At 43.0% G+C, this 27,296-nt stretch overlaps 1 protein-coding gene across 1 annotated transcript in view; it reads right to left on the bottom strand.

Moving 5' to 3' along the window:
- Positions 1–12,483: 12,483 nt before the first annotated feature.
- Positions 12,484–27,296, bottom strand: part of LOC106604837 (regulator of G protein signaling 14) — a 29,060-nt gene continuing 14,247 nt past the window's right edge. The window contains 8 exon segments of the mRNA XM_082975213.1: positions 12,484–13,584; positions 13,587–13,735; positions 13,921–14,014; positions 14,130–14,158; positions 14,933–15,014; positions 16,098–16,224; positions 21,443–21,519; positions 21,674–21,892. Of these exon segments, the coding sequence (XP_082831339.1) occupies positions 13,549–13,584; positions 13,587–13,735; positions 13,921–14,014; positions 14,130–14,158; positions 14,933–15,014; positions 16,098–16,224; positions 21,443–21,519; positions 21,674–21,892 (813 nt within the window). The 3' untranslated portion in view covers positions 12,484–13,548.

The raw sequence follows: 27,296 nt of genomic DNA, 5'->3' as shown, positions 1-27,296 counted from the left end.
CCCTCCATTCCAGGGCCTATCTCTCTATGAGGGAATAATTTGTTCCCTGTGTTATAGAAGTGCTATTATAAACAAGGGCCTGTAGAATAAGAGTCTGTAGACTGGAGTGTCTCATGTGTGAGTTGCCCCAGTGGAACACCCTGTGGCTCAGAGAAAACACTTCCCATCGATTAGTCCACATGACTGACTCAACAACAGCCAAGGTGACACATCCGAATAGGACGCTTGTGTTTATTGTGTTTATTACCCTCACACAAAATCATGGACACATATACACACACACACATATATGGCAGGCCACATACACACATATCATAACTCACATAAGCACGGACAAACACACAGCAAGAGGAATGTCTCCTTACACAGACTTCTGCAATGGTAGGAAAAATCACGCTGGCTGCAACTCTCTTTTTCTCTCCTTTCACTATCCTTGTTTCATCCCTCCATCATAATGATTTAGAGACGGGAAGAAAGGGTAGCTCTCACAGAATAGGGTTAAAAAGCGGTAGAAATTTGGATGAATAATGCCTGGGTGAGTTATGATGTGAACTGGTGTGTTATGTAATGTATTAGTCTCCCAGTAACAGACCAACCCCTAATTTGGCTGGGTGACCGAGTTTTGCAGGCTTAAAATGTAGGGTCTTCATATGTAATTAACTTTCTCACTGAGAGTAGAACGTGATGAGCAAGACAGGGAGAGAAATCCAGAGAGAGAGAGAGAGAGAGAGACAGAAAGAGAGAATGCATTCATAGATCCGAAGACTGTTCCCTCAATCTGGAACGGCTGTACAGTATGTCACCACCTGCTGTTCTAACTGATGACATCATTAACATGCTGCTAACTATTTAACACAGAGATGATGTCACAGACACTGAGCAGATACCTTTAGTGCAGTGAGCTGACCTAATCCCAAAACGATTGTAATAATCATATGGTCTTTTCAAACTCATTAGTCGACCACACATCCTTCCAATAGCAACACTGGGCACCCATCCTCCATCAGTAAGCACCTGTCAGAGGCACATAATCACTTGAGATCATTTTTGCCCAAGCCAACCTCCTATGGGGTGCCATTTGCTTACAGTGTTAGAGTGGCCAGAAAGCCCCACAGTTCTGTCTCCAACTGTCACTCATGTGGTTCCAAACCCCTATTAAGTTTTCCCCCCATTAAATGGACAACACATACCCTATAAACAGGCAGAAACTTGGAGGGCAAAGTAAAGCCTAGCCACCTAACTAGCATATGTGCTAGTGACAATTATATCAGAGATGAGAGGTAGGAAACACATACACCAGTGGCGGTCAATGGCGTTTAATATTTATTTTTTATGAGCATGGCCTTATTTCTATTACAACATATTGGATGACTGTCATTTATAGTCCATTCACCCAGCTCAACGTAACATCGATAGGTTTAGGCTACTACATGATACTACAATTTTCCCAATACTCATCATGAGGTTGCTACAACCTAGCCTATGAATGAAACTTTACAATGTAGGTGCTCAGGTCTACAACATTTTTTTTGTAGTCAATGTGACAGACAGTGACACATTCAATACACTCTTGCCTGCATCGAGCTGATCTAGGTTCTAATCATTATTCCAACAGTTGCAAACGAGAGTTTATATTGGACACATTCAGATATGTTTATCCCCATTTTGTTCCTTTTGCTTCCGTTTAAAACACATTTTTCAACAGAATCGGCGGAATGAATATCACACGCAAACACAGTTCACTTTATTAGCAGCCACATACAAACAGCATGATCACTTTGCTTGTTGTATAATTCCTTCTCGCATCTACGAGCTCTTTTCCTCTCACCTTTTCCCTTTGCTTGTGGTCTTAAGCGCACAACACGTCAGCTGTCTGTGACCAGGCAAAAAAAATATACATATTTGCAGTGGTGTAAAGTACTAAAGTTAAAATACTTGACAGTACTACTTAAGTAGTTTTTTTGGGTATCTGTACTTTACTTATATTTTTGACAACTTTTACTTTTACCTAACTACATTGCTAAAGAAAATGATGTACTTTTTACTCCATACATTTTCCCTAACACCCAAAAGTACTCGTTAAATGTTGAATGGTTACCATGACAGGAAAAGTGTCTAATTCACACCGGACTCACTAAACATGCTTCATTTGTAAATTATGTTTGAATGTTGGAGCGTGCCCCTGGCTATCCGTACATTTATAAAACAAGAATATGGTGAAATGATTTATACTTTTACATTTGATACTTAAGTATATTTCAGCAATTACATTTACTTTTGATACTTAAGTATATTTAATACCAAATACTTTTAGACTTTTACTCAAGTACTATTTTACTGGGTGACTTTTACTTGAGTAATTTTCTATTAATTAAGGTATCTTTACTTTTACTCAAGTATGACAATTGGGTACTTTTTCCACCGCTGCATATTTGGTGACGAGGATGGCTATTATGGATGACCGCGTTGGATTTGTTTGCCACGAATTCAGCGGAGTGTCTGGCGTGCAGCGCTGGACATGTGAGACTCGAGTGAGCGGTGGAAGAAACTGAATGATTGATTCCCTGGATACGTGTAGGACAAATTAATGACTCTGTGAAGGAAGAGAGAATCGTAAAAGATGGCTTTGGCAACAATATGCTCACTGCCACCATTTGATCCTAAAAATCAGAAACATTTCTTTGCCGCTAATAAAATAACTGATGCCGCTATACACAAATCCATACTCATAAACGTTGCCGGTGCACAAACATACAGTTTGATGAGAAACCTGTTGAGCCCAGATACAACAGGAGACAAGTAATTTATAAATATGGTCGATCTATTAAAAGATCACTTCAACCCCAAACCCAGTGAAATAGTGCAACGATTCAAGTTTGATTCAGGCATGAGAAAACCTACCGAATCGATGCGGAAATATATGGCTGAGTTGAGAAAACTAGCACTGGACCGTAACTATGGGAATACATAATCGCAAATGCTACACGATCAGCTGGTGTGTGGGATTAATGATGACATGATACAAATACGCGTGTTATCAGAGCAATCTCACGTTTGAGAATGCACTCAAACTGGCCCAGGACATGGAGTCCACGAATATAAATGCACTGGATTTGCTGGGAAGGGGCGCGACTGCGTGCCATACAGTAAAAGAGAGCAGCTCTGAGCGCGCTGAGTTTCAAAGAAGGGAATGCCTCGGGGTAGCAGCCAATAGAGATTGTTATCGTTGCAAAGGCAAACACGCAGCGTTTGACTGTAAATGAAAACATGAAAAGTGTTACGCATGTGAAATAATAGGACACATTGGGAGGGAGGACCGCAATAAAAAAAAGCAACGGGCTACAGAAAAGAAAACAGACAGAAGAAAATCGAATACCTCGCGATGCTCTAATTACGGCTCAAATCAACTAACAGAAAGTGAAAGTGGGTGTCAGACGCAGAGCAAGCGTTCTCAGTGTACAGTGTCTGGAGGCGAATACAGTATGAAAAAGTTAAAGCCTTTCATTGTGGAAATGGGAATAAATGGATTTAAGGTACTGTTTGAAATAGACACATGATGTAGCATCACATTGATGAACAGGTCCCAATTAAATGAGAAGTGGAAAAAAGGTTAAGTGCCTAAACTGAGAGACACCCCCATTAAACTCAAAACGTACACAGGGGAGGAAATCACTGTGATTGGAGTTGCTGATGTTCAAGTGGAATATCAAGGGAAAAATTAAAGTCTGCCTCTCTTAGTAGTGGAAGATACTGGCCCCAGCTTACTAGGCAGAGGGTGGTTGGAGGAAATAAATTGAACTGGGCTGAAATCACACATCTCCACAGAGACATTGACACTGCAGCAGTTGCTACTCCCAGATTCTATAGGCCAAGATCAGTTCCATATGACATGAAGCCTAAAGTGGATGTGGAAATTGACAGACTTAGCTGAGGATATAATTATTCCTGCCAAGTTCTCTGATTGGGCAGCACCAGTTGTTCCCATACTCAAACCAGATGGTTCAATCAGATTATGCGGTGACTACAAGATGACTGTAAATAGAGTTTCGTTACTGGAGCAGTACCCCATACCCAAAGTGGAGGATTTTCTTTCAACGTTAACCGGAGGCAGTGGCAGATTTAGGTATAGGCGACATGGGTATAGGTATAGGCGACATGGGTATAGGTATAGGCGACATGGGCCAGGGGCGGCACGGGGCGCCTCCACAAAAAAAAATCTGAATTGTGACATTTGCGCGATTGGTTTTCTATTGCTGATTTGCACGTCACGTCAATGATATCATGTCACCGTGTGGGACTGTGGGTCAATTAACCTTGTCGGAGTGGGCGCCCTGATTCTAGTTTGTGAGCAAGGCATGCTACTACCTGGGAAGGTCTCCCACTCAGAAGTATGAGATGGGGAGGGGGGCGGGGTTAGGTTGGCGTCAGGTCTCCCCACTGGAAGCCCGAGGTAGGGGGTGCGGGGGAATCTATCAAATAGCGCACCGTTACTTTGTACAGTACTAATGCAATTAGTTAAATCAGTCACACTACGAAATACTACCAAATAAACCATAATGCATTTATAATACTGTGAACATATAGTTTCACAGACAATATTGCTGTATTTTATTCTGGTTTGTGCGAAATCGTTAAGAATAATATAAAACCAGTCTGCACACCACCAAGGTGAATTGGTTTAGTCTTGACTCTTGGTTGACAGTGTTGGGGGATGGGTAATGTATTGGTGCTCGAGTGCCAAATCAACACAAATTTGTTTCTATTTATCTTTGTTACTTCTTTTTAATATTTATGAGACTTATTTTTTGTATATATTTGTATATTTATATAGTTTTAAATGTTCTAATTATTTATTTGTGTTGTTCCAAATGTCTGAATAAAAATGAACGGTTTTTTGTTTGGGGGGGGGGGGGGGGGGGGCTGACGAAGGGGTTCGCCCAGGGAGCCATACAAGCTAAAACCGCCACTGACCGGAGGGCAACAGTTCACCTGGGTCACAAAGTGGATGCCAAGTGGTTACACACTGTCAAAGCTAAAGTGAGGGCTGCTGTGGAAGCTCCAGCTCTGACAAGCATTACAGAGCTGAACTAGTACAATCGCTTCCTCCGTAACCTCTCTACTCTCTTAGCTCCACTGCATCAACTGTTAAGGAAGGATGTGGCCTGGAAATAGTCAGAAAGACAGGAAGGAGCTTTTGCAAAAAGGAGCTGTTTTGTCAAAGGAGTTACTGCAATCAGCAGAAGTGCTGGTGCACTACTTAGCAGACAGAGACCTCATCTTATCGTGTAATCGTATGGTGTGGGGGCGGTTCTATCACACCGGATGGAGTATGGGCAGAGAAACCAATCGGGTTCATGTCAAGAACATTGTCGCCAGCAGAAAAAAGTACTACCAGCTGGAAAGGAAGGACTGGCTGTCATATTCAGAATACATAGATTCCACAAGTGTTTATACTGGAAAACATTCACTATTGTGACCGACCATAAGCCTCTGATCTCTCTGTTCCATGAACAAAAGCCAGTACCACAAACGGTCTCTCCAAGAGTTCAACATTGGTCTGTGTGACTCAGGGCCTACGAGTACAGAATAATCTACAAGCCAGGTAGATACCATAGGAATGCTGATGCACTGAGTAGGCTGCCCGTTCCAGAAATCATCGCTCAGGAAGGAGAAAATGACCAAGTCTTGATGATCGATATGTTGGATGATGCACCGGTGAACACAGCACAAATCAGACAAAGGATGTGACGCTATCACAAGTGCATGAATTTATCCTTGAAGGATGGCTTACTACACTCGCTGCTTGGCCTTGAGTGTTCGAGATGGGTACATTCTGTGGGGTTCAAGAGTAGTTATCCCAACACAAGGGCGGGGTATACTACTGAAGTTATTTCACCAGTCGCATTCAGGTACGTCGAGAATAGAGGTCGACCGATTAATCGGAATGGCCGATTAATTAGGGCCGATTTCAAGTTTTTATAACAATCGTTAATCGGTATTTTTGGCCACCGATTTGCCAATTATTATATATATATTTTTTAACCTTTATTTAACTAGGCAAGTCAGTTAAAGAACACATTCTTATTTTCATTGACGGCCTAGGAACGGTGGGTTAACTGCCTTGTTCAGGGGCAGAACGACAGATTTTTACCTTGTCAGCTTGGGGATGCAACCTTACGTTAACTAGCCCAACGCTCTCACCACCTGCTTTACGTTGCCAAGGTAAGTTGCTAGCTAGCATTAAACGTATGTTATAAAAAAAACAATCAATCAATCAATCATAAACACTAGTGAACTACACATGGTTGATAATATTACTAGTTTATCTAGCCTGTCCTGCTTTGCATATAATCGATGTGGTGCGCATTCGCGAAAAAGGACTGTCTTTGCTCCGACGTGTACCTAACCATAAACATCAATGTCTTTCTTAAAATCAATACACAAGTATATATTTTTAAACCTGCATATTTAGTTAATATTGCCTGCTAACATGAATTTCTTTTAACTAGGGAAAATGTGTCACTTCTCTTGCAAACAGAGTCAGGGTATATGCAGCAGTTTGGGCCGCCTGGCTTGTTGCGAACTGTGAAGACTTTTTCTTCCTAACAAAGACAGCAGACTTCGCCAAACGGGGATGATTTAACAAAAGCGCATTTGCAAAAAAAAGCACAATCGTTGCACGACTGTACCTAACCATAAACATCAATGCCTTTCTTAAAATCAATACACAGAAGTATATATTTTTAAACCTGCATATTTAGATAAAATAAATCCAGGTTAGCAGGCAATATTAACCAGGTGAAATTGTGTCAGTTCTCTTGCGTTCGTTGCACGCAGAATCAGGGTATACAGAATCTGGCTCGTTGCGAACTAATTTGCCAGAATTTTACAGAACTATTAAATAACATTGTAGGTTGTGCGATGTAACAGGAATATTTAGACTTATGGATGCCACCCATTAGATAAAATACGGAACAGTTCCGTATGTCACTGAAAGAATAATGTTTTCGAGATGATAGTTTCCGGATTTGACCATATTAATGACCTAAGGTTTATTATATTATAGTTAAGTCTATGATTTGATATTTGATAGAGCAGTCTGACTGAGCGGTGGTAGGCAGCAGCAGGCTCGTAATAGTCAAAGGTATATGGTTTAGAGAGAAATAGTCGACACGTCATAATTCCTGTAATAACTTGCGGCTGAACTTGAAAGGGGTTCCTTCGTTATTTTACCGTTCATGTCTTCCATAGAGAATGTCTTGATCTACTTCAAATAAGGTCTGTGTTTTGTGCTTAAACCGCCTCGGCGTTGTGATACCTGTGTAAATCTCACTAGGTAACGTTTGTCAACATATTTTCATAAATCCACTCTACAAAAAAAATTATCTTCGCTTATATTGATCAGAGTTATATCCTATGGATATCTACACAGTTATAAAATTGGCAAGGTGGAGTAAGCCTAAACCAAACACAGACATAGACACATGATGTAGCATCACATTGATGAACAGGTCCCAATTAAATGAGAAGTGGAAAAAAGGTTAAGTGCCTAAACTGAGAGACACCCCCATTAAACTCAAAACGTACACAGGGGAGGAAATCACTGTGATTGGAGTTGCTGATGTTCAAGTGGATTAACAAGGGAAAAATTAAAGTCTGCCTCTCTTAGTAGTGGAAGATACTGGCCCCAGCTTACTAGGGAGAGGGTGGTTGGAGGAAATAAATTGAACTGGGCTGACGTTTGTCAGGTAATGTTTGTCAACATATTTTCATAAATCTACTCTACAAAATTTTTTATCTTCGCTTATATTGATCAGAGTTATATCCTATGGATATCTACACAGTTATAAAATTGGCAAGGTGGTGTAAGCCTAAACCAAACACAGACCTTATTTTAAGTTAATCTAAAAATATCCTATGGAATAAATGAAGGAACCGCTTTTCAGATTTTGCTAGGTGTCATGGGAATTATGACTCGCACTTTGGTAGTCAATTCTTACCATGCCCATTATTAAAATAGGATTTCCTGCATATAGAAATTACAGTTTTTGTTTTCAGCATTCATCACTGGTAACTTAAACTCTATTTTCATTATTCAAACAGTTGAGAGTATTTGTCTCCTAAGCAGACTCTTCAGTATCGTTGTCACTTCAGAGCTGTGTGTGTGTGTGTGTGTGTGTGTGTGTATATATACATATTTTTAAAAAATCATAACAATAATCGGCTGATTAATCGGTATCGGTATCGGCGTTGAAAAATCATAATCGGTCGACCTCTAGTCGAGAATGAAAGGCCTAGCGAGGTCATACATCTGGTGGCCAAAGATGGACCAGGATATGTTAAATGAGGTTAGCCTGTGTGCAGATTGTTAGAGTAACAGGACGTCACCCCCTACCGCGCCATTACATCCATGAGAATGGGGGGGGGATGAGGGGATGAGGAAGATTCAAGGGGACGGCATTGAAACAAAAGTGTCAATATTCTTGTTTAGCTACAGGATCACTACTCAAGCTACAACTGGGTTGTCACCTGCAGAAATGCTGATATCAAGGAGGTTAAAGTCAACCTTGGATCTCATCAAGACAGACCTGATAGTGAAAATACAACAAAAGCAATGGAATCAAAAACAGAATCATGACAACAGAGCCAAACTCAGAACTTTCTCACCTGGAGATGATGTCTACACAATAAACTATGGATTTAGTCTCAAATGGATTCCAGCTACAATTGAGGATTGCTCATGATCAGTGTCATATACTGTGATCATTGGAATTGGACAGACTGAGGAGACACATGGATCAGATCTGAGCTCGAATTCCAGTTTGATCCGTGGACTTGGATCAATGCTTAAACAAGCAGGACAGGACATTGGAATGTTCGCCAGAGTTGCAGTTGGACAAACTACCTGAGACCAACAAGGCTCAAATTCCTGAGACCACCAGTCCGCGACGACCACCTGTAAAGTCTCCACAAAAGGACTTTGTTTCACCATCAGGTGGTGAAGTGCTGGTGGCACCAGCTACACTGCTTTGAGACGCTCTATTAGAGAGAGATGTCCGCCAGACTATTTCAGATCCTAAGGGAGATTATCTTCGTAGATGTCCCGAAAAAAGAGAAAAAAATGGCGTGATTATGAAAAAATCATAAATGTTTAGTTGGCAGCTTAGCTCAGAAAGGAATTAAGTTGGGTTATTAAATCAAATCCAAGTTTATTTGTCACATGCGCCGAATACAACAGCTGTAGACCTTACAGTGAAATGCTTACTTACAGGCTCTAACCAATAGTGCAAAAAAGGTATTAGGTGAACAATAGGTAAGTAAAGAAATTAAACAACAGTAAAAAGACAGGCTATATAGAGTAGCGAGGCTATAAAAGTAGCGAGGCTACATACAGACACCGGTTAGTCAGGCTGATTGAGGTAGTATGTACATGTAGATATGGTTAACGTGACTATGCATATATGATGAACAGAGAGTAGCAGTAGCGTAAAAGAGGGTGGGTGGTGGGTGGCGGGACACAATGCAGATAGCCCGGTTAGCCAATGTGCGGGAGCGCTGGTTGGTCGGCCCAATTGAGATAGTATGTACATGAATGTATAGTTAAAGTGACTATGCATATATGATAAACAGAGAGTAGCAGCAGCATATTAGCCTTAAAGGGGGAATCTACAGTAGTGACCTGGTATATTTATGTTAAGTATTATGTTTACCAAGATGGCAGTATTGACTCAAAACAGGGTTTGCTTTCCGCTCTCCGTAGCCTGTTAAATGTCTGCCATATAACCATGCTCGGAAAAGCCTCAGGTATTTTAAGCCTGGTACATTCCGGTAATGTTATTCTAAGTTACAATTAAATACTAAAACGTACTTACATGTCCGGTGTCATCAATCTAAGAAGCATCCAAAGATACTACACTAACATAGCATCCCTCTCTGTTTGAGCTGGGTGTTTGAGTAGGCTAAACTAGCTAGCTGCATTCCCTAGCTAAGTAAGCAAAAGTAAAAATACAACAAAATCTCTCTCTCGCTCTCTCTCTCCTCTTTCATTTTTTAATACATATTTTTTTCCTAAACTGTTCAACTATTGTCTTTCTCTTTCAGTGGACTACTCACCACATTTAATGCGCTAGCTAGCTGTAGCGTATGCTTTCAGTACTATATTCATTCTCTGATCCTTTGTTTGGGTGGACAACATGTCAGTTAATGCTGCAAGTGCTCTGATAGGTTGGAGGACATCCTCCGGAAATTGTCATTATTACTGTGTAAGTCTATGAAAGGGGGGGGAGAAACATGAGCCTCCTAGGTTTTGTATTGAAGTCTGTACCCAGAGGACGGAAACTACCTATGTACTCAGAGGATGACGGAAACTATCTGTCCTCTGCCTACAACATGGTGCTACCATACAGAGTGCTGTTGAGGCTACTGTAGACCTTCATTGCAAAACAATGTGTTTTAATCAATTATTTGGTGATCTGAACATATCTAGCATAGTTTTATCAAAAAGGATACATTTTTTAGTGTTTCACTATTTTAATGAACTTCACTAAGGCAGATGGTCCTCCCCTTCCTCCTCTGATGAGCCTCCACTGTCATACGTACACACAAAATAGATGAAGCCAAGAAAGATACAGGTGAACATGAGATGACAAGAATAGAATAATCACACAACGTCACACTGAATAACACACCGATTCCAAAGACGTGTCCTATACAGTACACAATCACTGGCCATCAGCTTTACCACACTCAGCCATATCCACTGTCTCTACCCTCTCCTAATCCTGAAACAGGTGCCAGTGCTGCCTCACTCTCCCTGGCATTGTCACAGCTCAGCCAAGCACATCTCATCTCATCTGAGCCTGAATCAGTTCCTTACATCATGCTTCCCCACCATCTTGCTCATTTCAGGTTTACCATACTGAACATATCCTCTTTGCCCTTCACTGGCTAAGCACACTCCCTGCTGCTGTGTTGACCCTATAGTGATTCACTGACCAAGGATTTTACAAGCACTTGTTATCTAATGGATGGGTCTAGTTTTACACAACCCATGCATTCAAATGCATAGCCTAATGCCTGCTGGCACAATGAGTATCTCAGCACAGATTAACAAAGGATCGAGTTCGGAAGATATAGAACAAATGTGCCACACAATGCAAACTTAGTGATATTCTACCCCCATACATATAGGCAGGGATAATGTACCTTAAGAGCTTGAATTTGGATCACATTTTAACCACCGTTGGTATTGTTTTCAAATGACTAAACCTCTCACATGCACACACAGTAAGCTTACCTTTTCACCTGCCTCGTTCTATGGCGCTACCTGGATATTACATATATGTGGGTCTGTTTGAGGAGATAAGACAATTTGGTCTAGAACCTCAATAGCTCACAGCATTAAATACAGCTAAGCGTTTCATCCCAAAGAGTGAGAGGTAGAGAGAAATGGACAGAGTGAGAATGAAAATGAGAGGTAGAAAGAGAGAGGAGGGTACATGTAGACCTCAGAACACATGCAGAAATCAAAAGAAAATTACAGATTATTGCAAAACCGAGGGACAAAAGGATACACACCTTTCTCCTTATTTCTCCTTCCCTTATTCTCTCTCTCTCTCTCTCTCTCTCTCTCTCTCACTCAGTGGAAATGTGCTGGTAGGGAGATAGTGCTCCTCATTTCACTGGTGTACTGCTGCCTCTGACAGTGCACACCCCTCTCAGCCCATTCATTGTTCCACTGACGTGCCAGGCATGCATGGACGCACACACACCACACCACACCACACCACACCATAAATAACACTTTATTACTGAAATAGTTTTTCAAGCATTTTTGCAAACATACATGATTGATAACAAAGGACTACATTTTGTGTGCAGTCGAAGCATGACAGTCCTTTAGTACCAGGAATGTCAGAGTTTATTGTTTACCGATCCTTTATTTATATTACACACACACACACACACACACACCAGACTACCCACTGCATCATTTAATCAATCAGTCTGGGTAGTTTGGCATTGACATTCCTTTCACTGTATATAAATACTTGCAAAACTATTTCAGTAGAGTGTAAAGGTGTTATGATGCAGGTGGTTTGCAGCTTACCAGCCATAGACTGCCTCGCAATTTAATGTCAGCTTGCCGGAGTAGTCTAGTGAAAGATTCTATCATAATAATTTCATCTCTGATTCACAGACACGCAATCCCCAATACCTGCCTCCATCCGAGAGAAGCATCTTTAAAGAGGGAGCACCTTCCAGCAGCAAGTTTATGGAGGTGAAGGACGGTCAGAGTCAATCAGAGCGCAGCCCCAGTGACATGTTCATTTCGGATGACAACACTGCTATTAATCTCAGAGACCATTAACTAAAATCTTGCGTAACAGCATCAGATGCTCGATTACCGTTTATGTTACGTAGTCTGTCCACAAGAACTTACTCTGCGGTGGAAGTGAGAGAGTAAACAGTCAGCTACAGAGGTAAATTAGATCAATACCACATAATTTATTCATGCACTGTACAATGCATGAGAGCATTATAGGTTAATACTGAAGTTTGACCCTGAGTAGCACTCTGATAACACAGTGAGAAAAGGATTGGCCGTCACAGGAGACCTGGCATTCAAAGTGCAAACACAGCAAAGAAACAAAAATGTGCTCATAAGTATTAAATGCCAATGAATCAATTAAATTAAATATCAAACTTTCACAAGAGAGAAAAGTTCTCAAAATGCAAAATACCAAACACCTTCATTAAATATCAAATCACACACTAGAGAAAATGTACTAAAAGTACTATTAGTTCAACTTAAATATTGTGATAAGTAAAATACCCCAAAATATGAAAGACTCTTTTGAAAGTAATTCCTTCATCGAAAAACAAAACAGTGTTTTTTTTAATCAGACTTCAAGGGAGGAATTGGAAGCTAGAATAGATCCTTCATATCATGACATATTGTACCTTTGACATTGAGGATTAAAACAAACAATAGAGTTAATGCAGTTTCGTAGCAGAGACAGTGATAACACATTGGACACTGACCTTATTCAGACAATCATAAGCAAAAGTGCTTGACTAGGTCTCTTAATAGTTGTGGACTTCCTGTGCACAACTTATAATCTTTGATAAACAATCTTTAAACAGGATGAATTGCTACATGTGTCAACATCCCTTGACCAAACCTGACCTCAGCATGTTCACACACACACACACACACACACACACACACACACACACACACACACACACACACACACACACACACACACACACACACACACACACACACACACACACACACACACACACACACACACACACACACACACACACACACACAGTAAAATGGGTCCTATACACACACTCACACTTACACCAGGTACAAAAAGTAAAAGTGACACTTATAAAAACATTCTCTCTCAGACACTTGTTTATTTTGAACCTATGTGTTTGGAACCTGATGAGTCTGTTACACACTCTCCTGACTCTGCTGCCCCAACAGGGGTGGGAGTGGAGGAGGTGGTGGGTTGGTTATGTGACTCCTCTTTAATGTCTGTGGGGGCTCCATCCCCCTGTCCCAATGCAACCTCTCCATCCTCCCCCTGTTGTGTCTCCTGGTCCTGGGTAGGGGGTTTCAAGAGGAACTGGGGCAGCTCTAGGTGTTCCTTGGTCAGCAGGCCTCTCTGGTCATCCACCCGACAGGCCTGAGCTCTGGACAACAGCTCTATCATCGCTGACAGAGAGACACAGGGATGGGAAAAGTGGAGAAAGGAAGAATAGAGAAATATAAACAGTTTGTCTCAAATTAGGGCTAAGGTGAGACTAAAAGGTTATTGTTACAGCTATTAGGAAGTCTGCAGGGTTTAGTCCTAGAGAGGCGCAGTAAATAAGCCATGACCCAATTGTTCTGACTCGTACCATCCATCTCTTGGTTCTTCCTGACCCTGGGCTTGGGGTTGGCTGCCTGAGGGGACACACGGACCTCTGGGCCTACTGGAGATGTAGCTTGATCCTGGAAATGGTTCAGAAGAACAGACAAATACTTCACATGCTAAGCTCTGGACACATGAGTAGGGCCAGAACTTTTTCCTTACCATGCGAACTGGCCATCACTATGCAGGACTCACCTGTGTGACTGGAGTTGAGCCACTGCTAACTGTAAAGACAACACAACAACAATAGTCAGTTATAGGCAGGCTACTGTACATGTTATGGAGTTTGACATAAGGCAAAACCCTGACATCAGTCACTTAAAAGGCGCTTTTTCCAGAAGAAGCTAGAATAAACCCCCCCTTCCCCAGTCCCTTTCTCCTCAGTATCTCCTAGTCTCTCTTTCTCATGAGTAATGAGTAGGCCTCAGCGAGTGACCACATATCCAAAGTGAAGGCAGTTCTGGTCCCAGAGCAGTAGAGAGAGGAGGTGAGTGAACTCACAGTGACACAGCACTCAACAAGCCAAATGTACTCAGACATCTAAGAGAGAGAGAGAGAGAGAGCGAGAGAGAGGAAAGAGAGAGAGAGAGAGAGAGAGAGAAAGAAAGAAAGAAAGAAAGAAAGAAAGAAAGAAAGAAAGAAAGAAAGAAAGAAAGAAAGAAAGAAAGAAAGAAAGAAAGAAAGAAAGAAAGAAAGAAAGAAAGAAAGAAAGAAAGAAAGAAAGAAAGAAAGAAAGAAAGAAAAAAGAAATAGTGTACGGGCAGGCGGAATAGAAAGAGCCAGAGAAGGAATTGATGCCAGTGTCTTCTCCATTACAAAAACAGAGAAGGAAATAAAACACTGTACATAGCTGATAATATAACTGAGTTTAAATGGACTGGAAAACAAGTGAGGTTACACAACCCCAGCACTACAATGCCCTGAATCCTGTCCATTATTATTTGCATCATGGGACAAAGAACTAGTTAACATGTGTGGGCTAATCAGTATGTATTCACCTTTGACCTTGTAGAGCTGTAGCGTCTTATTGGCCAGTTTGAACACATTGGTGCTCATGCTCAGTGGCACATCACTCCCACTCTGCAAAACAGGACATATGATCACACACAGACACTTTCTCTCACACACACACTTTCTCAGTAATAAACTGGTCCTGAACATCTCTAAAACTAAGAGCATTGCATTTGGTAGAAATCATTCCTTAAGTGCTAGACCTCAGATGAATTTGGTAAGGAATGTTGTGGCTGTTGAACAAGTTGAGAAAACTACATTACTTGGCGTTACCTTAGATTGTAAACTGCCATGGTCAAAACATATAGATTCAATGGTTGTAAAGATGGGGAGAGGTCTAGCCGTAATAAAGAGATGCTCTGCTTTTTTGACACCACACTCCAAAAAGCAAGTTCTGCAGGCTCTAGTTTTGTCTAATCTTGATTATTGTTCAGTCTTGTGGTCCAGTGCTGCAAGGAAAGACCTAGTTAAGCTGCAGCTGGCCCAGAACAGAGCAGCACGTTTTGCTCTTAATTGTAATCAGAGGGCTGATATAAATACTATGCATGCCAGTCTCTCTTGGCTAAGAGTTGAGGAGAGACTGACTGAATCACTTCTTGTTTTTATAAGAAACATTGTGTTGAAAATCCCAAATTGTTTGCATTGTCAACTTACACACAGATCTGACACACACACTTATCCCACCAGACATGCCACCAGGGGTCTTTTCACAGACCCCAAATCCAGAACAAATTCAAGAAAGCATACAGTATTATATAGAGCCCTTATTGCATGGAACTTCCTTCCATCTCATATTGCTCAAATAAACAGCCAACTTGGTTTAAAAAAACAGATAAAGCAACACCTCGCGCCACAACGCCTCTCCCCTATTTGACCTAGATAGTTTGTGTGTATGCTACGTGTGCCTATTGTAGGCTAAGTGTGCCTTTTTTTTAAATGTATGTAGTTCTGTCCTTGAGCTGTTCTTGTCTATTGATGTTCTGTATTATGTCATTCTGTATTATGTTTCATGTTTTGTGTGGACCCCAGGAAGAGTAGCTGCTGCTTTTAGCAACAGCCAATGGGGATCCTAATAAAATACCAAATACCAATACATATTCACTCAAGACATTCTATAACACACACACACGCACACACACACACAGTCCTCACCATGGTGACCATGGCCTCGTGTGTTCTGAGTTGGTGTTTCTGTAGTACCATAGAAAGGGCATCCAGCAGAGTCTTACTGGACTTCACCATGATGTTGAATGTCTTACCAGTGAAAACCACCTCCAACCTGAAACACACACACACAGCAATATACAATACATATTCAGAAACAGTACACAAATCAAATAAAATGTTATTGGTGGCATACATACATTTAGCAGAAGTTATTGCAGATGTAGCAAAATGCTTGTGTTCCTAGCTCCAGCAGGCAGTAATATCTAACAATTCACAACAATGCACACAGATCTAAAATAAAAATAATGGAATTAACAAATACATAACTGTCACGTCCTGACCAGTATAAGGGTTATTTGTTATTGTAGTTTGGTCAGGACGTGGCAGAGGGTATTTTGTTTATGTGGTTTGGGGTGGTGTTTTATGTAGTAGGGTGTTTGATTTATTATTTCCGGGTTTTTGGGGTTATGTTCTAGGTTTGTATTTCTATGTGGTCTCTAGTCTTTTGTATTTCTTTGTCTAGTTTATTGGGGTTGGACTCTCAATTGGAGGCAGGTGTTTTCTAGTTGCCTCTGATTGAGAGTCCTATATATGGGTATGTGTTTGGTTAAGTGTTTGTGGGAGATTGTTTCTTGTTTTGCTGAGTGTGCCTGACAAGACTGTTTTGTTGTTCGTGAGTTCTTCATTTTGTTATTTTGGTGTTCTCTTGCTTTAAAATAAATACAAGATGAGCATCCACATTCCTGCTGCGTTTTGGTCCTCCATTCCCGCCGACAACCGTTACGATAACTATTAGGATGAGCAATGTTGGAATCCAGAGTATAAAAAGATTTACGGTACCATTCAAAAGTTTGGACACACCTACTCATTCTAGGGTTTTTCTTTATTTTTACTATTTTCTACATTGTAGAATAATAGTGAAGACATCAAAACTATGAAATATCACATATGGAATCATGTAGTAACCAAAAAAGTGTTAAACAAATCAAAACATATTTTAGATTTGAGATTCTTCAAAGTAGCCAACCTTTGCCTTGATGACAGCTTTGCACACTTGGCATTTTCTCAACCAGCTTCACCTGGAATGCTTTTCCAACAGTCTTGAAGGAGTTCCCACATATGCTGAGCACTTGTTGGCTGCTTTCCTTCACTCTGCGCTCCAACTCATCTCAATTGGATTGAGGTCGGTTGATTGTGGAGGCATTGACTGACCTTCTTGTCTTAAAGTAATGATGGACTGTGTTTCTCTTTGCTTATTTGAGCTGTTCTTGCCATAATATGGACTTTGTCTTTTGCCAAATCTTCTGTATACCACCCCTACCTTGTCACAACACAACTGATTGGCTCAAACGCATAAAGACATTTAAATTGTGTTTTTTCATTGGATAAAAGCAGAGACACAGAGCTACAAAATTGTATATCATACACTGCATTTGAGGAACAATGGGAAAGTAATTCTGCTTTAAATCAAAATGCATTTTTTGTCAGAAATCCCTTGTGGAACATGTGAAGTTGCATGTGCCTTAATAACAAACTTTTATGCAATCTGTAAATTTGAATAAAATTGTTAAATTAGGAGCCCAGTTTGTTTTGCCACAGAAAAAGTTAGCAACCTTCCCGCTAGCCATGATTGGCTGAGATAATGAGTGGGCAGGACATGCCGAGAAATGAGTTTGAATTGGTCTGCCATAAAGCATGCTTCTGTCTATTTGAGCTGGTCAGTATGTGTAGGTAATCCTGTCTAACGCTGCATTTAAAAAAATGTATCCCGTAGTAGAACTGCATAAGTGTTGCTCTCCACTTTCTGGAGGACCGAGTTTTGATATCAGTGGAATTAGAGTATGATAGCTAAGGTGATGGAGAAAACACGTCTCTGGATTACATCTTAAAACTAAGGGCAACCATGGCATCCGTGACAGGGAGAGGTGTCCATCCATGATGTATACGGGTATACGGGTAAGATAGTCTATCTAGCTACATTTTCAGATATTACGCTTTCGAATTTTGGCAGAAAGTCATTTTCATTTCAAGTAAAGTCTACTGTTAGCTAGCTAATGTTAGCTGGCTAGCTAGCTAGCTAGCTAATGTTAGTTTGCTGGCTCACTAGCTAATGTTACATGTATGGTCTTATTATTCGTATCTCAGAGCCATTTGCTTTACTAGTTATAGCCTAATGTTAGCTAGCTAACATTGAATCTGGTTGGTTAGCTCCCTGCAGATTCATGCAGGGTAGTAACAGCATGAGTTGTGATTGTGGTTCATTGTTTAGCAAGCTAGCTAGATACATGTCTTAACAAAAGACTCCACTATGGACTATTAACCATTTCAATAGAATGTTACTGTGACGACTGTTGATAGACATAGCTGGTAAATTAGCTCTGGCTATATGCTCCGATTTCAGAGCACAGGTAAGATAGTCTAGCTAGCTACATTTTCAGATATTACACGTTTCTAATTTTGACAGGAAGTTGTTTTCATTTCGAGTTAAAGTGTACTGTTAGATAGTTAGCTAACATTAGCTGGCTGGCTCGCTAGCTAACGTTACGTGTATGATCGTATTATTTGTATCTCAGAGACACTTGCTTTGCTAGTTATAGCCTAATGTTAGCAAGCTAACATTGAACCTGGTTGGTTAGCTACCTGCAGATTCATGCAGGGTAGTAACGTCATGAGTTGGGATTTTGGTTAATTGTTTACCTAGCTAGCTAGCTAGCTAGCTACATGTCTTAACAGAAGACTCCATTATGCAAGTAACCATTTCAATAGAATGTCACTGTGACAACAGTGGATAGACATAGCTGGTAAATTTGCTCTGGCTATCCGCTCGTCTGAGTGTGCCAGAGAGCAGAATAACTGATGAATTTATGAATGCTCAACACCCATTGAATATGTCAGTAAAGGTTGGCAAAAAAGCATCAACTGTTACTAGAAGCCCAGTTGCAGTCACCAACGCTCTGGATAACATAAAAACAGTCTAACCAGCTCTGCTAGGGCGAGTAAAATGGTCAGTGAGCAGTCCTCTCATTTGTGTCTGAAAGAAGCTAGCAAGCTAGCCAACATTAGCCTGGGTGCTTGGGTGCTTGATCATTGTTGTTAGGACAGAGCGCTAAGAACAACCATTAAAGAGACGGGTGGGGCTAAAGCCCTTTTTGGGTTAGGTGGGGCGCTAGTGACCCACCTCGCCAACATCCGGTGAAATTGCAGAGCGCGAAATTCAAAATACAAAAATTATAATATTAAACATTCATGAAAATACAAGTGTCATACATCGTTTAATAGCTTAACTTCTTGTTAATCCAGCCGCTTTGTCAGATTTCAAAAAGGCTTTACGGCAAAAGCATACCAAGCGATGATCTGAGGACAGCGCCACGCATACAAAATCATTAAAAACATTTTCCAAACCAGCAGAGGTGTCACAAAAGTCAGAAATAGCGATAAAATAAATCACTTACCTTTGAAGATCTTCCTCTGTTTGCAATCCCAATGGTCCCAGCTACACAACAAATGGTCGTTTTGTTCGATAAAGTCCTTCTTTATATCCCAAAAAAGTCAGTTTAGTTGGCGCGTTTGATTCAGTAATCCACCCGTTCTAGTCGTTCACTAATATGTAAATAAACAATACAATTTAAGACGGAGAATAGTATGTTCAATACCGGAGATAAATAACGAAGTGCGCGCCCTCATCCACGCGCGCCATAAGACTACAGTCCAAATGAAACTACAAATTCTAGCTCATTTTTCAAAAAACAAGCCTGAAACCCTTTCTAAAGACTGTTGACATCTAGTGGAAGCCATATGAACTGCAATCTGGGTGGATTTCCTTTGAATTTCCCATAGACAAGCATTTTCAATGGGTGGTGACCTCAACAACAAAAAACATTCTGGATGGATTCTACTCGGGTTTTCGCCTGCCATATCAGTTCTGTTGTGCTCACAGACATTATTTTAACCGTTTTAGAAACTTCAGAGTGTTTTCTATCCAATACTACCAATTACATGCATATCCTAGCTTCTGGGCCTGAGTAACAGGCAGTTTACTTAGTGCATGTCAGTCATCCGAACTTCCGAATACTGCCCCCTAGCCCTCTACAGGATCGGTGTGTCCCCCGCGGGATGGTTGAGCTAACGTAGGTTAATGTGATTAGCATGAGGTTGTAAGTAACAAGAACATTTCCCAGGACATAGACATATCAGATATTGGCAGAAAGCTTAAATTCTTGTTAATCTAACTGCATTGTCCAATTTACAGTAGCTATTACAGTGAAAGAATACCATGCTATTGTTTGAGGAGAGTGCACAGTTATGAAAATGTATTAATAAACCAATTAGGCACATTTGGGCAGTCTTGATACAACATTTTGAACAGAAATCTAATGGTTAGTTGGATCAGTCTAAAACTTTGCACATACAGTGCTGCCAACTAGTGACCAAAATCTAAATTGTGCCTTGGCTGGAATAATACATTATGGCCTTCCTCTTGCATTTCAAAGATGATGGTACAAAAAATACAAAAAAACGCATGTTTTTTTCTTTGTATTGTCTTTTACCAGATCTAATGTGTTATATTCTCCTACATTAATTTAGCATTTCCACAAACTTTAAAGTTCTTCCTTTCAAATGGTATCAAGAATATGCATCTCCTTGCTTCAGGTCCTGAGCTACAGGCAGTTAGATTTGGGTATGTCATTTAAGTGAAAATTGAACAAAAGGGGCAGATCCTTAATAGGTTCATGAAACATACACCACATTTTTTCTTCCCGGAGAGTTCTTTATTAATCCTGTCTGCACGCTGTACTGAGAACCCATCTGGCTTTATGGATGGGGACAGTATATCCTGAGAGAGCCATGATTCCATGAAACAGAGTATGTTACAGTCCCTGATGTCTCTCTGGAAGGAGATCCTCGCCCTGAGCTCATCTATTTTATTGTCCAAGGACAAAATATTAGCGAGTAATATACTCAGGAGAGGTGGATGGTGTGCACACCTCCTGAGTCAGACTTGAAGTTCACTCCGAATACTTCCACTCCACAAGGGGCGTCTTGGAGCAGCCTCTGGGATAAGTTCAATTGCCTTGTACAAACAAAGGACCCCAATTCGGGAAAGTTGTATTTCTTGTCAGAATGCTACCAACTCTCTGATATCCTAAAGTTATTTCCGGCTGTATGTAATAACACAAAACATTTTCTGGGCTATAGAAATACTGCAAAGTTGCTTAGGAGCTAGAAGCAGAGCACCATCTTACTTATTCATCACACACACACACACACACTAACACATAAACCCACAAATACATTGATGGTGAGTGAGACAGGAAGAGGCACTGACTTACGCAAACGTCACCCTCAGCTCCAGGGAGACCTGCTGGTCCCTCAGTACTGAACAGTCCTGCTCCAGAGATAGTGGCTGCTGTAGGGAGAGCATATACACAAACAATAGATACCGTCACTATAGAATAGAATAGAATAGAACTTCAATAACAAAAAACTCTCGCCCCAGAGCTCAGTCCCTGAAAAGGGGTGATAAAGTGAGACTTGAGCTGAGGGTGCGGGCCTGGGCTCACCCTGTCCTTGCTGTGGAGGTAGATGAGGATGTCTTTGAGGGGGAAACCTCTCTTCTCACAGAGGCCTGAAAGCATTTCCCTTAGGGGGAGGCCGGGCCGTGTAGGTGCGAGGGAGGCACTGCCGTCAGGCAGGTAGACACAGCAGTAACCTCCCTGCACACTACCACCACCTCCATCACCCTGCCCCTGGTCTGAGGGACGGGGACTGGAGCGACCATTCTGGATCAGAGAGGGAGGGAGAGAGGGTAGAGAGAGTAGGAGTGGGGGAAAGCGAAAGAGGGAGAGAGGGAAGAAGAGAGAGATGGGAGCAGGAGGAGAGAGGAGAGGAAGAAAGGGAGGGAATGAATACACTTAATCATTCAAGTCTATATTTTTCTACATATGGTATGTCACCCTAATCTCCTCCCACAGCCCAGATGACAGAGTCAAGCCCAGTATGATGCATTTATCAGTGTTATCAGAAAGCACAGGATTTATTTTTATTGCTACGAAGCCGATACACATCTTTACATTTCTGTGTCACCAGAGGATTTTAGCTCCACGGATAAATTATTAGACTGTATTAGTGATTAAAATACTTGGATGGCTCACAACTTCCTCCTACTCAATCAAAATAAGACTGAGGCACTTATTGTTGGAGCCAAAACACAGAGGGAGAATCTGGCCTCTGAGATACCCAAAGTATCTGATGATAAGCTGTATACCACACTTACTACTGTACCTAGAGAGTTTTCATCTGTATGTTTCGTAGCTGTCTACATACCACCACAGACCGATGCTGGCACTAAGACCACAGTCAATGAGCTGTATTCCGCCATAAGCAAACAGGAAAAACGCTCATCCAGAGGCTGCGCTCCTAGTGGCCAATGACTTTAATGCAGGGAAACTTTATTCAGTGTTACCAAATTTCTATCAGCATGTTAAATGTGCAACTAAAGGGGAAAAAACTCTAAACCACCTTAACTCCACACACATAGATGTGTACAAAGCTCTTCCTCACAATCCATTTGGCAAATCTGACCATAATTTTATCCTCCTGATTCCTGCTTACAAGCTAAAATTAAAGCAGGAAGCAGAAGTCTATTAATTTCCACCCTTTCTTCCTCTCCTCTCTCCTCCTGCTCCCATCTCTCTCTTCTTCCCTCTCTCCCTTTTTTGCTTTCCCCCCCTCCCACTCTCTCTACCTTCTCTCTCTCCCTCCCTCTCTGATCCAGAACGGTCGCTCCAGTCCCCGTCCCTCAGACCAGGGGCAGGGTGATGGAGGTGGTGGTAGTGTGGAGGGGGATTACTGCTGTGTCTACCTGCCTGACGGCAGTGCCTCCCTGGCTCCTACACGGCCCGGGCTCCGCCATGAAGTGCTTTGAAAGGCTGCTCATGGCTCACATCAACACCATTATTCCAGAAACCCTAGGCCCACTCCAATTTGCATGCCGCGCTAACAGATCCACACATGATGCAATCTCTATTGAACTCCACACTGCCCTATCTCGCATGGACAAAATAAATACCTATGTGAGAATGCTATTCATTGAATACAGCTCAGCGTTCAACACCATAGTGCCCTCAAACTCATCAATAAGCTAAGGACCCTGGGACTAAACACCTCCCTCTGCAACTGGATCCTGGACTTCCTGACAGGCAGCCCCCAGGTGGTAAGGGGAGGTAACAACAAATCCGCCACACTCAGTGTTCTCCTGTACTCCCTGTTCACTCATGACTGCGCGGCCAGGCACGACTCCAACACCACCATTAAGTTTGCCAATGACACAACAGTGGTAGGCCTGATTACCGACAATGACGAGACAGCCTATAGGAAGGAGGTCTGAGACCTGGCGGTGTGTGGCCAGGACAACAACTGCTCCCTCAACGTGATCAAGACAAAGGAAGTGATTGTGGACTACAGGAAGAGGAGGACCGAGCACGCCCACATTCTCATCGATGGGGCTGTTGTCGAGCAGGTTGAGAGCTTCAAGTTCCTTGGTGTCCACATCACCAACAAACTAACATGGTCCAAACACACCATGGCAGTCATGAAGAGGGCATTACAAAACCTATTCCCCCTCAGGAGACATGTGCCATTGGTCCTCAGATCCTCAAAAGGTTCTACAGCTGCACCATCGAGAGCATCCTGACTGGTTGCATCACTAAGTGGTATGGCAACTGCTCAGCCTCTGACCGCAAGGCACAATAGAAGGTAGTGCATACAGCCCAGTACATCACTGGGGCCAAGCTTCCTTCCATCCAAGACCTCTATACCAGGCGGTGTCAGAGGAAGGCCCTAAAAAGTGTCAAATACTCCAGCCACCCTAGTCATAGACTGTTCTCTCTGCTACCGCATGGCAAGCGGTACCGGAGCGCCAAGTCTAGGTCCAAGAGGCTTCTAAACAGCTTCTACCCCCAAGCCATAAGAGTCCTGAACATCTAATCAAATGGCTACCCAGACTATTTGCATTGCCCCCCCCCCTTTTACGCCCGCTGCTACTCTCTGTTATTATCTATGCATAGTCACTTTAATAACTCTACGTACATATACATATTATCTCAATTACCTTGACTAACTGGTGCCCCCTCACATTGACTCTGTACCGGTACCCCCTGTGTACCCCCTGTATATAGTCTCGCTATTGTTATTTTACTGCTGCTCTTTAACCTGTTAGGGCTAGGGGGCAGTATTGACACGGCCGGATGAAAAACGTACCGATTTCATCTGGTTACTACTCCTGCCCAGTAACTAGAATATGCATATCATTATTGGCTTTGGATAGAAAACACCCTAAAGTTTCTAAACCTGTTTGAATGGTGTCTGTGAGTATAACAGAACTCATGTGGCAGGCAAAAACCTGAGAAGATTCCAAACAGGAAGCGCCCTCTCTGACAAGTTGTTGTTCATCTTGGCTCTTTTTATTGAAGACTGAGGATCTTTGCCGTAACGTGACACTTCCTACGGTTCCCATAGGCTCTCAGAACCCGGGAAAAAGCTGAATGATATCGAGGCAGCCTCTGGCTGAAACACATTATCGCGTTTGGATAGTGGCTGGTCAGAGTACTCTGAGACTCACGCTCGTGCACGAGGGCACGAGATGTATTTATTTTCTCTCTCTTTGTACGTGTACAGGCTTTCCCGGTCGGAATATTATCGCTTTTTTACGAAAAAAATGGCATAAAAATGTATTTTAAACAGCGCTTGACATGCTTCGAAGTACGGTAATGGAATATTTAGACATTTTTTGTCCGGATCAGCCAGAGTGGCCTGACTGCCCGGATCAGCCAGAGTGGCGAGGTCCATGTCCCGCACCTGAGCCACCTCCAGGATAGGTGGGTTGGGGAGGGAGGGTGTAGCACAGTGCCGTCGTTGACGGCAGCCACCCTCCCTTCCCTCCCTTATTGTTTAGGGGGTATTGTTTATTGGTTTTGTTGGGGTATTGGGGATTTTTTTGTGTTTTCTTTTTTTAAGGTGCATTCCGGGGCCTGCACCTTGGGGGGGGGGGGGGGGGGCGGGGGGGGTACTGTTACGTCCTGACCAGCAGAGGGAGCAATTGTATTAGTTTTGGTCAGGACGTTGCAGAGTTGTTTGTGTTACGTGTGAGTTGGATGTTGGACTCCCAATTGAAGGCAGGTATGTTGAGTTGCCTTTGATTGGGAGTCCTATATAGTAGTGTGTGTTTTTCCTTGTGGTAGTGGGTAATTGTTTCTGTTTCTGTTTAGTGTGTTTCACCTGACAGGACTGTTTGGCTGTCAGTTTTCTTGTTATTGGGGATTTTTTTGTGTTTTCTTTTTTTAAGGTGCATTCCGGGGCCTGCACCTTGGGGGGGGGGGGGGGGGGGGGTACTGTTACGTCCTGACCAGCAGAGGGAGCAAGTCGCCAGAGCTGCCCGCCAGTCAGGAAACGCCAGAGCTGCCCGCCAGTCAGGAGTCGCCAGAGCTGCCCGCCAGTCAGGAGTCGCCAGAGCTGCCCGCCAGTCAGGAGTCGCCAGAGCTGCCCGCCAGTCAGGAGCTGCCAGAGCTGCCCGCTAGTCAGGAGCTGCCAGAGCGGCCCGTCTGCCCGGAGATGCCAGAGTGGCCCGACTGCCCGGATCAGCCAGAGTGGCCCGACTGCCCGGATCAGCCAGAGTGGCCCGACTGCCCGGGTCTGCCAGAGTGGCCCGACTGCCCGGGTCTGCCAGAGTGGCCCGTCTGCCCGGGTCTGCCAGAGTGGCCCGTCTGCCCGGGTCTGCCAGAGTGGCCCGTCTGCCCGGGTCTGCCAGAGTGGCCCGTCTGCCCGGGTCTGCCAGAGTGGCCCGCCTGCCCGGGTCTGCCAGATTGGCCCGCCTGCCCGGGTCTGCCAGATTGTCCCGCCTGCCCGGGTCTGCCAGAGTGGCCCGTCTGCCCGGATCTGCCAGAGTGGCCCGTCTGCTCGGATCTGCCAGGGTTCCCCACCTGCCCTCCGGTCCAGCCCGAGTGGCCCGCCTGTCCTCCGGTCCAGCCCGAGTGGCCCGCCTGTCCTCCGGCCCAGCCCGAGTGGCCCGCCTGTCCTCCGGCCCAGCCAGAGTGGTCCGTCTGCCAGGGTCAGCCCGAGTGGCCCGTCTGCCCGGCGCAGCTATCGGCGCCACCGAAGTGGGCGACGCCGAAGGTGGAGCGAGGTCCATGTCCCGCACCTGAGCCACCTCCAGGATAGGTGGGTTGGGGAGGGAGGGTGTAGCACAGTGCCGTCGTTGACGGCAGCCACCCTCCCTTCCCTCCCTTATTGTTTAGGGGGTATTGTTTATTGGTTTTGTTGGGGTATTGGGGATTTTTTTGTGTTTTCTTTTTTTAAGGTGCATTCCGGGGCCTGCACCTTGGGGGGGGGGGGGGGGGGGGGTACTGTTACGTCCTGACCAGCAGAGGGAGCAATTGTATTAGTTTTGGTCAGGACGTGGCAGAGTTGTTTGTGTTACGTGTGAGTTGGATGTTGGACTCCCAATTGAAGGCAGGTAAGTTGAGTTGCCTTTGATTGGGAGTCCTATATAGTAGTGTGTGTTTTTCCTTGTGGTGGTGGGTAATTGTTTCTGTTTCTGTTTAGTGTGTTTCACCTGACAGGACTGTTTGGCTGTCAGTTTTCTTGTTTTGTAAATTGTATAGTGTTCGTTCTTTATTAAATGCTGATGAACACTAACTCTGCTCCATTTTGGTCCACTTCCTCAGACAGCCCTTACACTATGTTGATATTTTATATATGAATGCTTCCGCTCAGTGTTTGAGATCAATTGACACCATTTACCATGGCGCTTTGAGATATATTTAAATTGCAAAAGCCTTACACACCACTGCACTTTGTATACCAGGGTTGGCTGGCCTTCTCTAGTCACTCATAGGCTCAGTCACTGGTATACCTTTATTTACAAACCCATTTTGGGTTTACTACCATTTTATTTGGTCATTTTTATTGTTCAGAAATGTGGTGGGTGCTCTCTTTGTTTGCAGGACTATATCCTGCTAACTGTTCCAAATGTCCGAACTGAATTTGGTAAAAGGGCTTTTATGTACTCTACGCCATCGTCTTGGAACGCCTTACAAAAATACTTTTAAAATGGAAGAACTTGTCCTGATTGGTGTTTTTAAATCACTGATGAAGGATTTTGAGACTGATTCCCTGACCTGTCAATGT

The sequence above is a fragment of the Salmo salar genome, chromosome 05, assembly GCF_965601325.2.
Source record: "Salmo salar chromosome 05, fSalSal1, whole genome shotgun sequence".
NCBI classification, from domain to species: domain Eukaryota; kingdom Metazoa; phylum Chordata; class Actinopteri; order Salmoniformes; family Salmonidae; genus Salmo; species Salmo salar.
The sequence above is the reverse complement of the archived record's forward strand: the minus strand, read 5'-3'. Positions and strand labels throughout refer to the sequence as shown.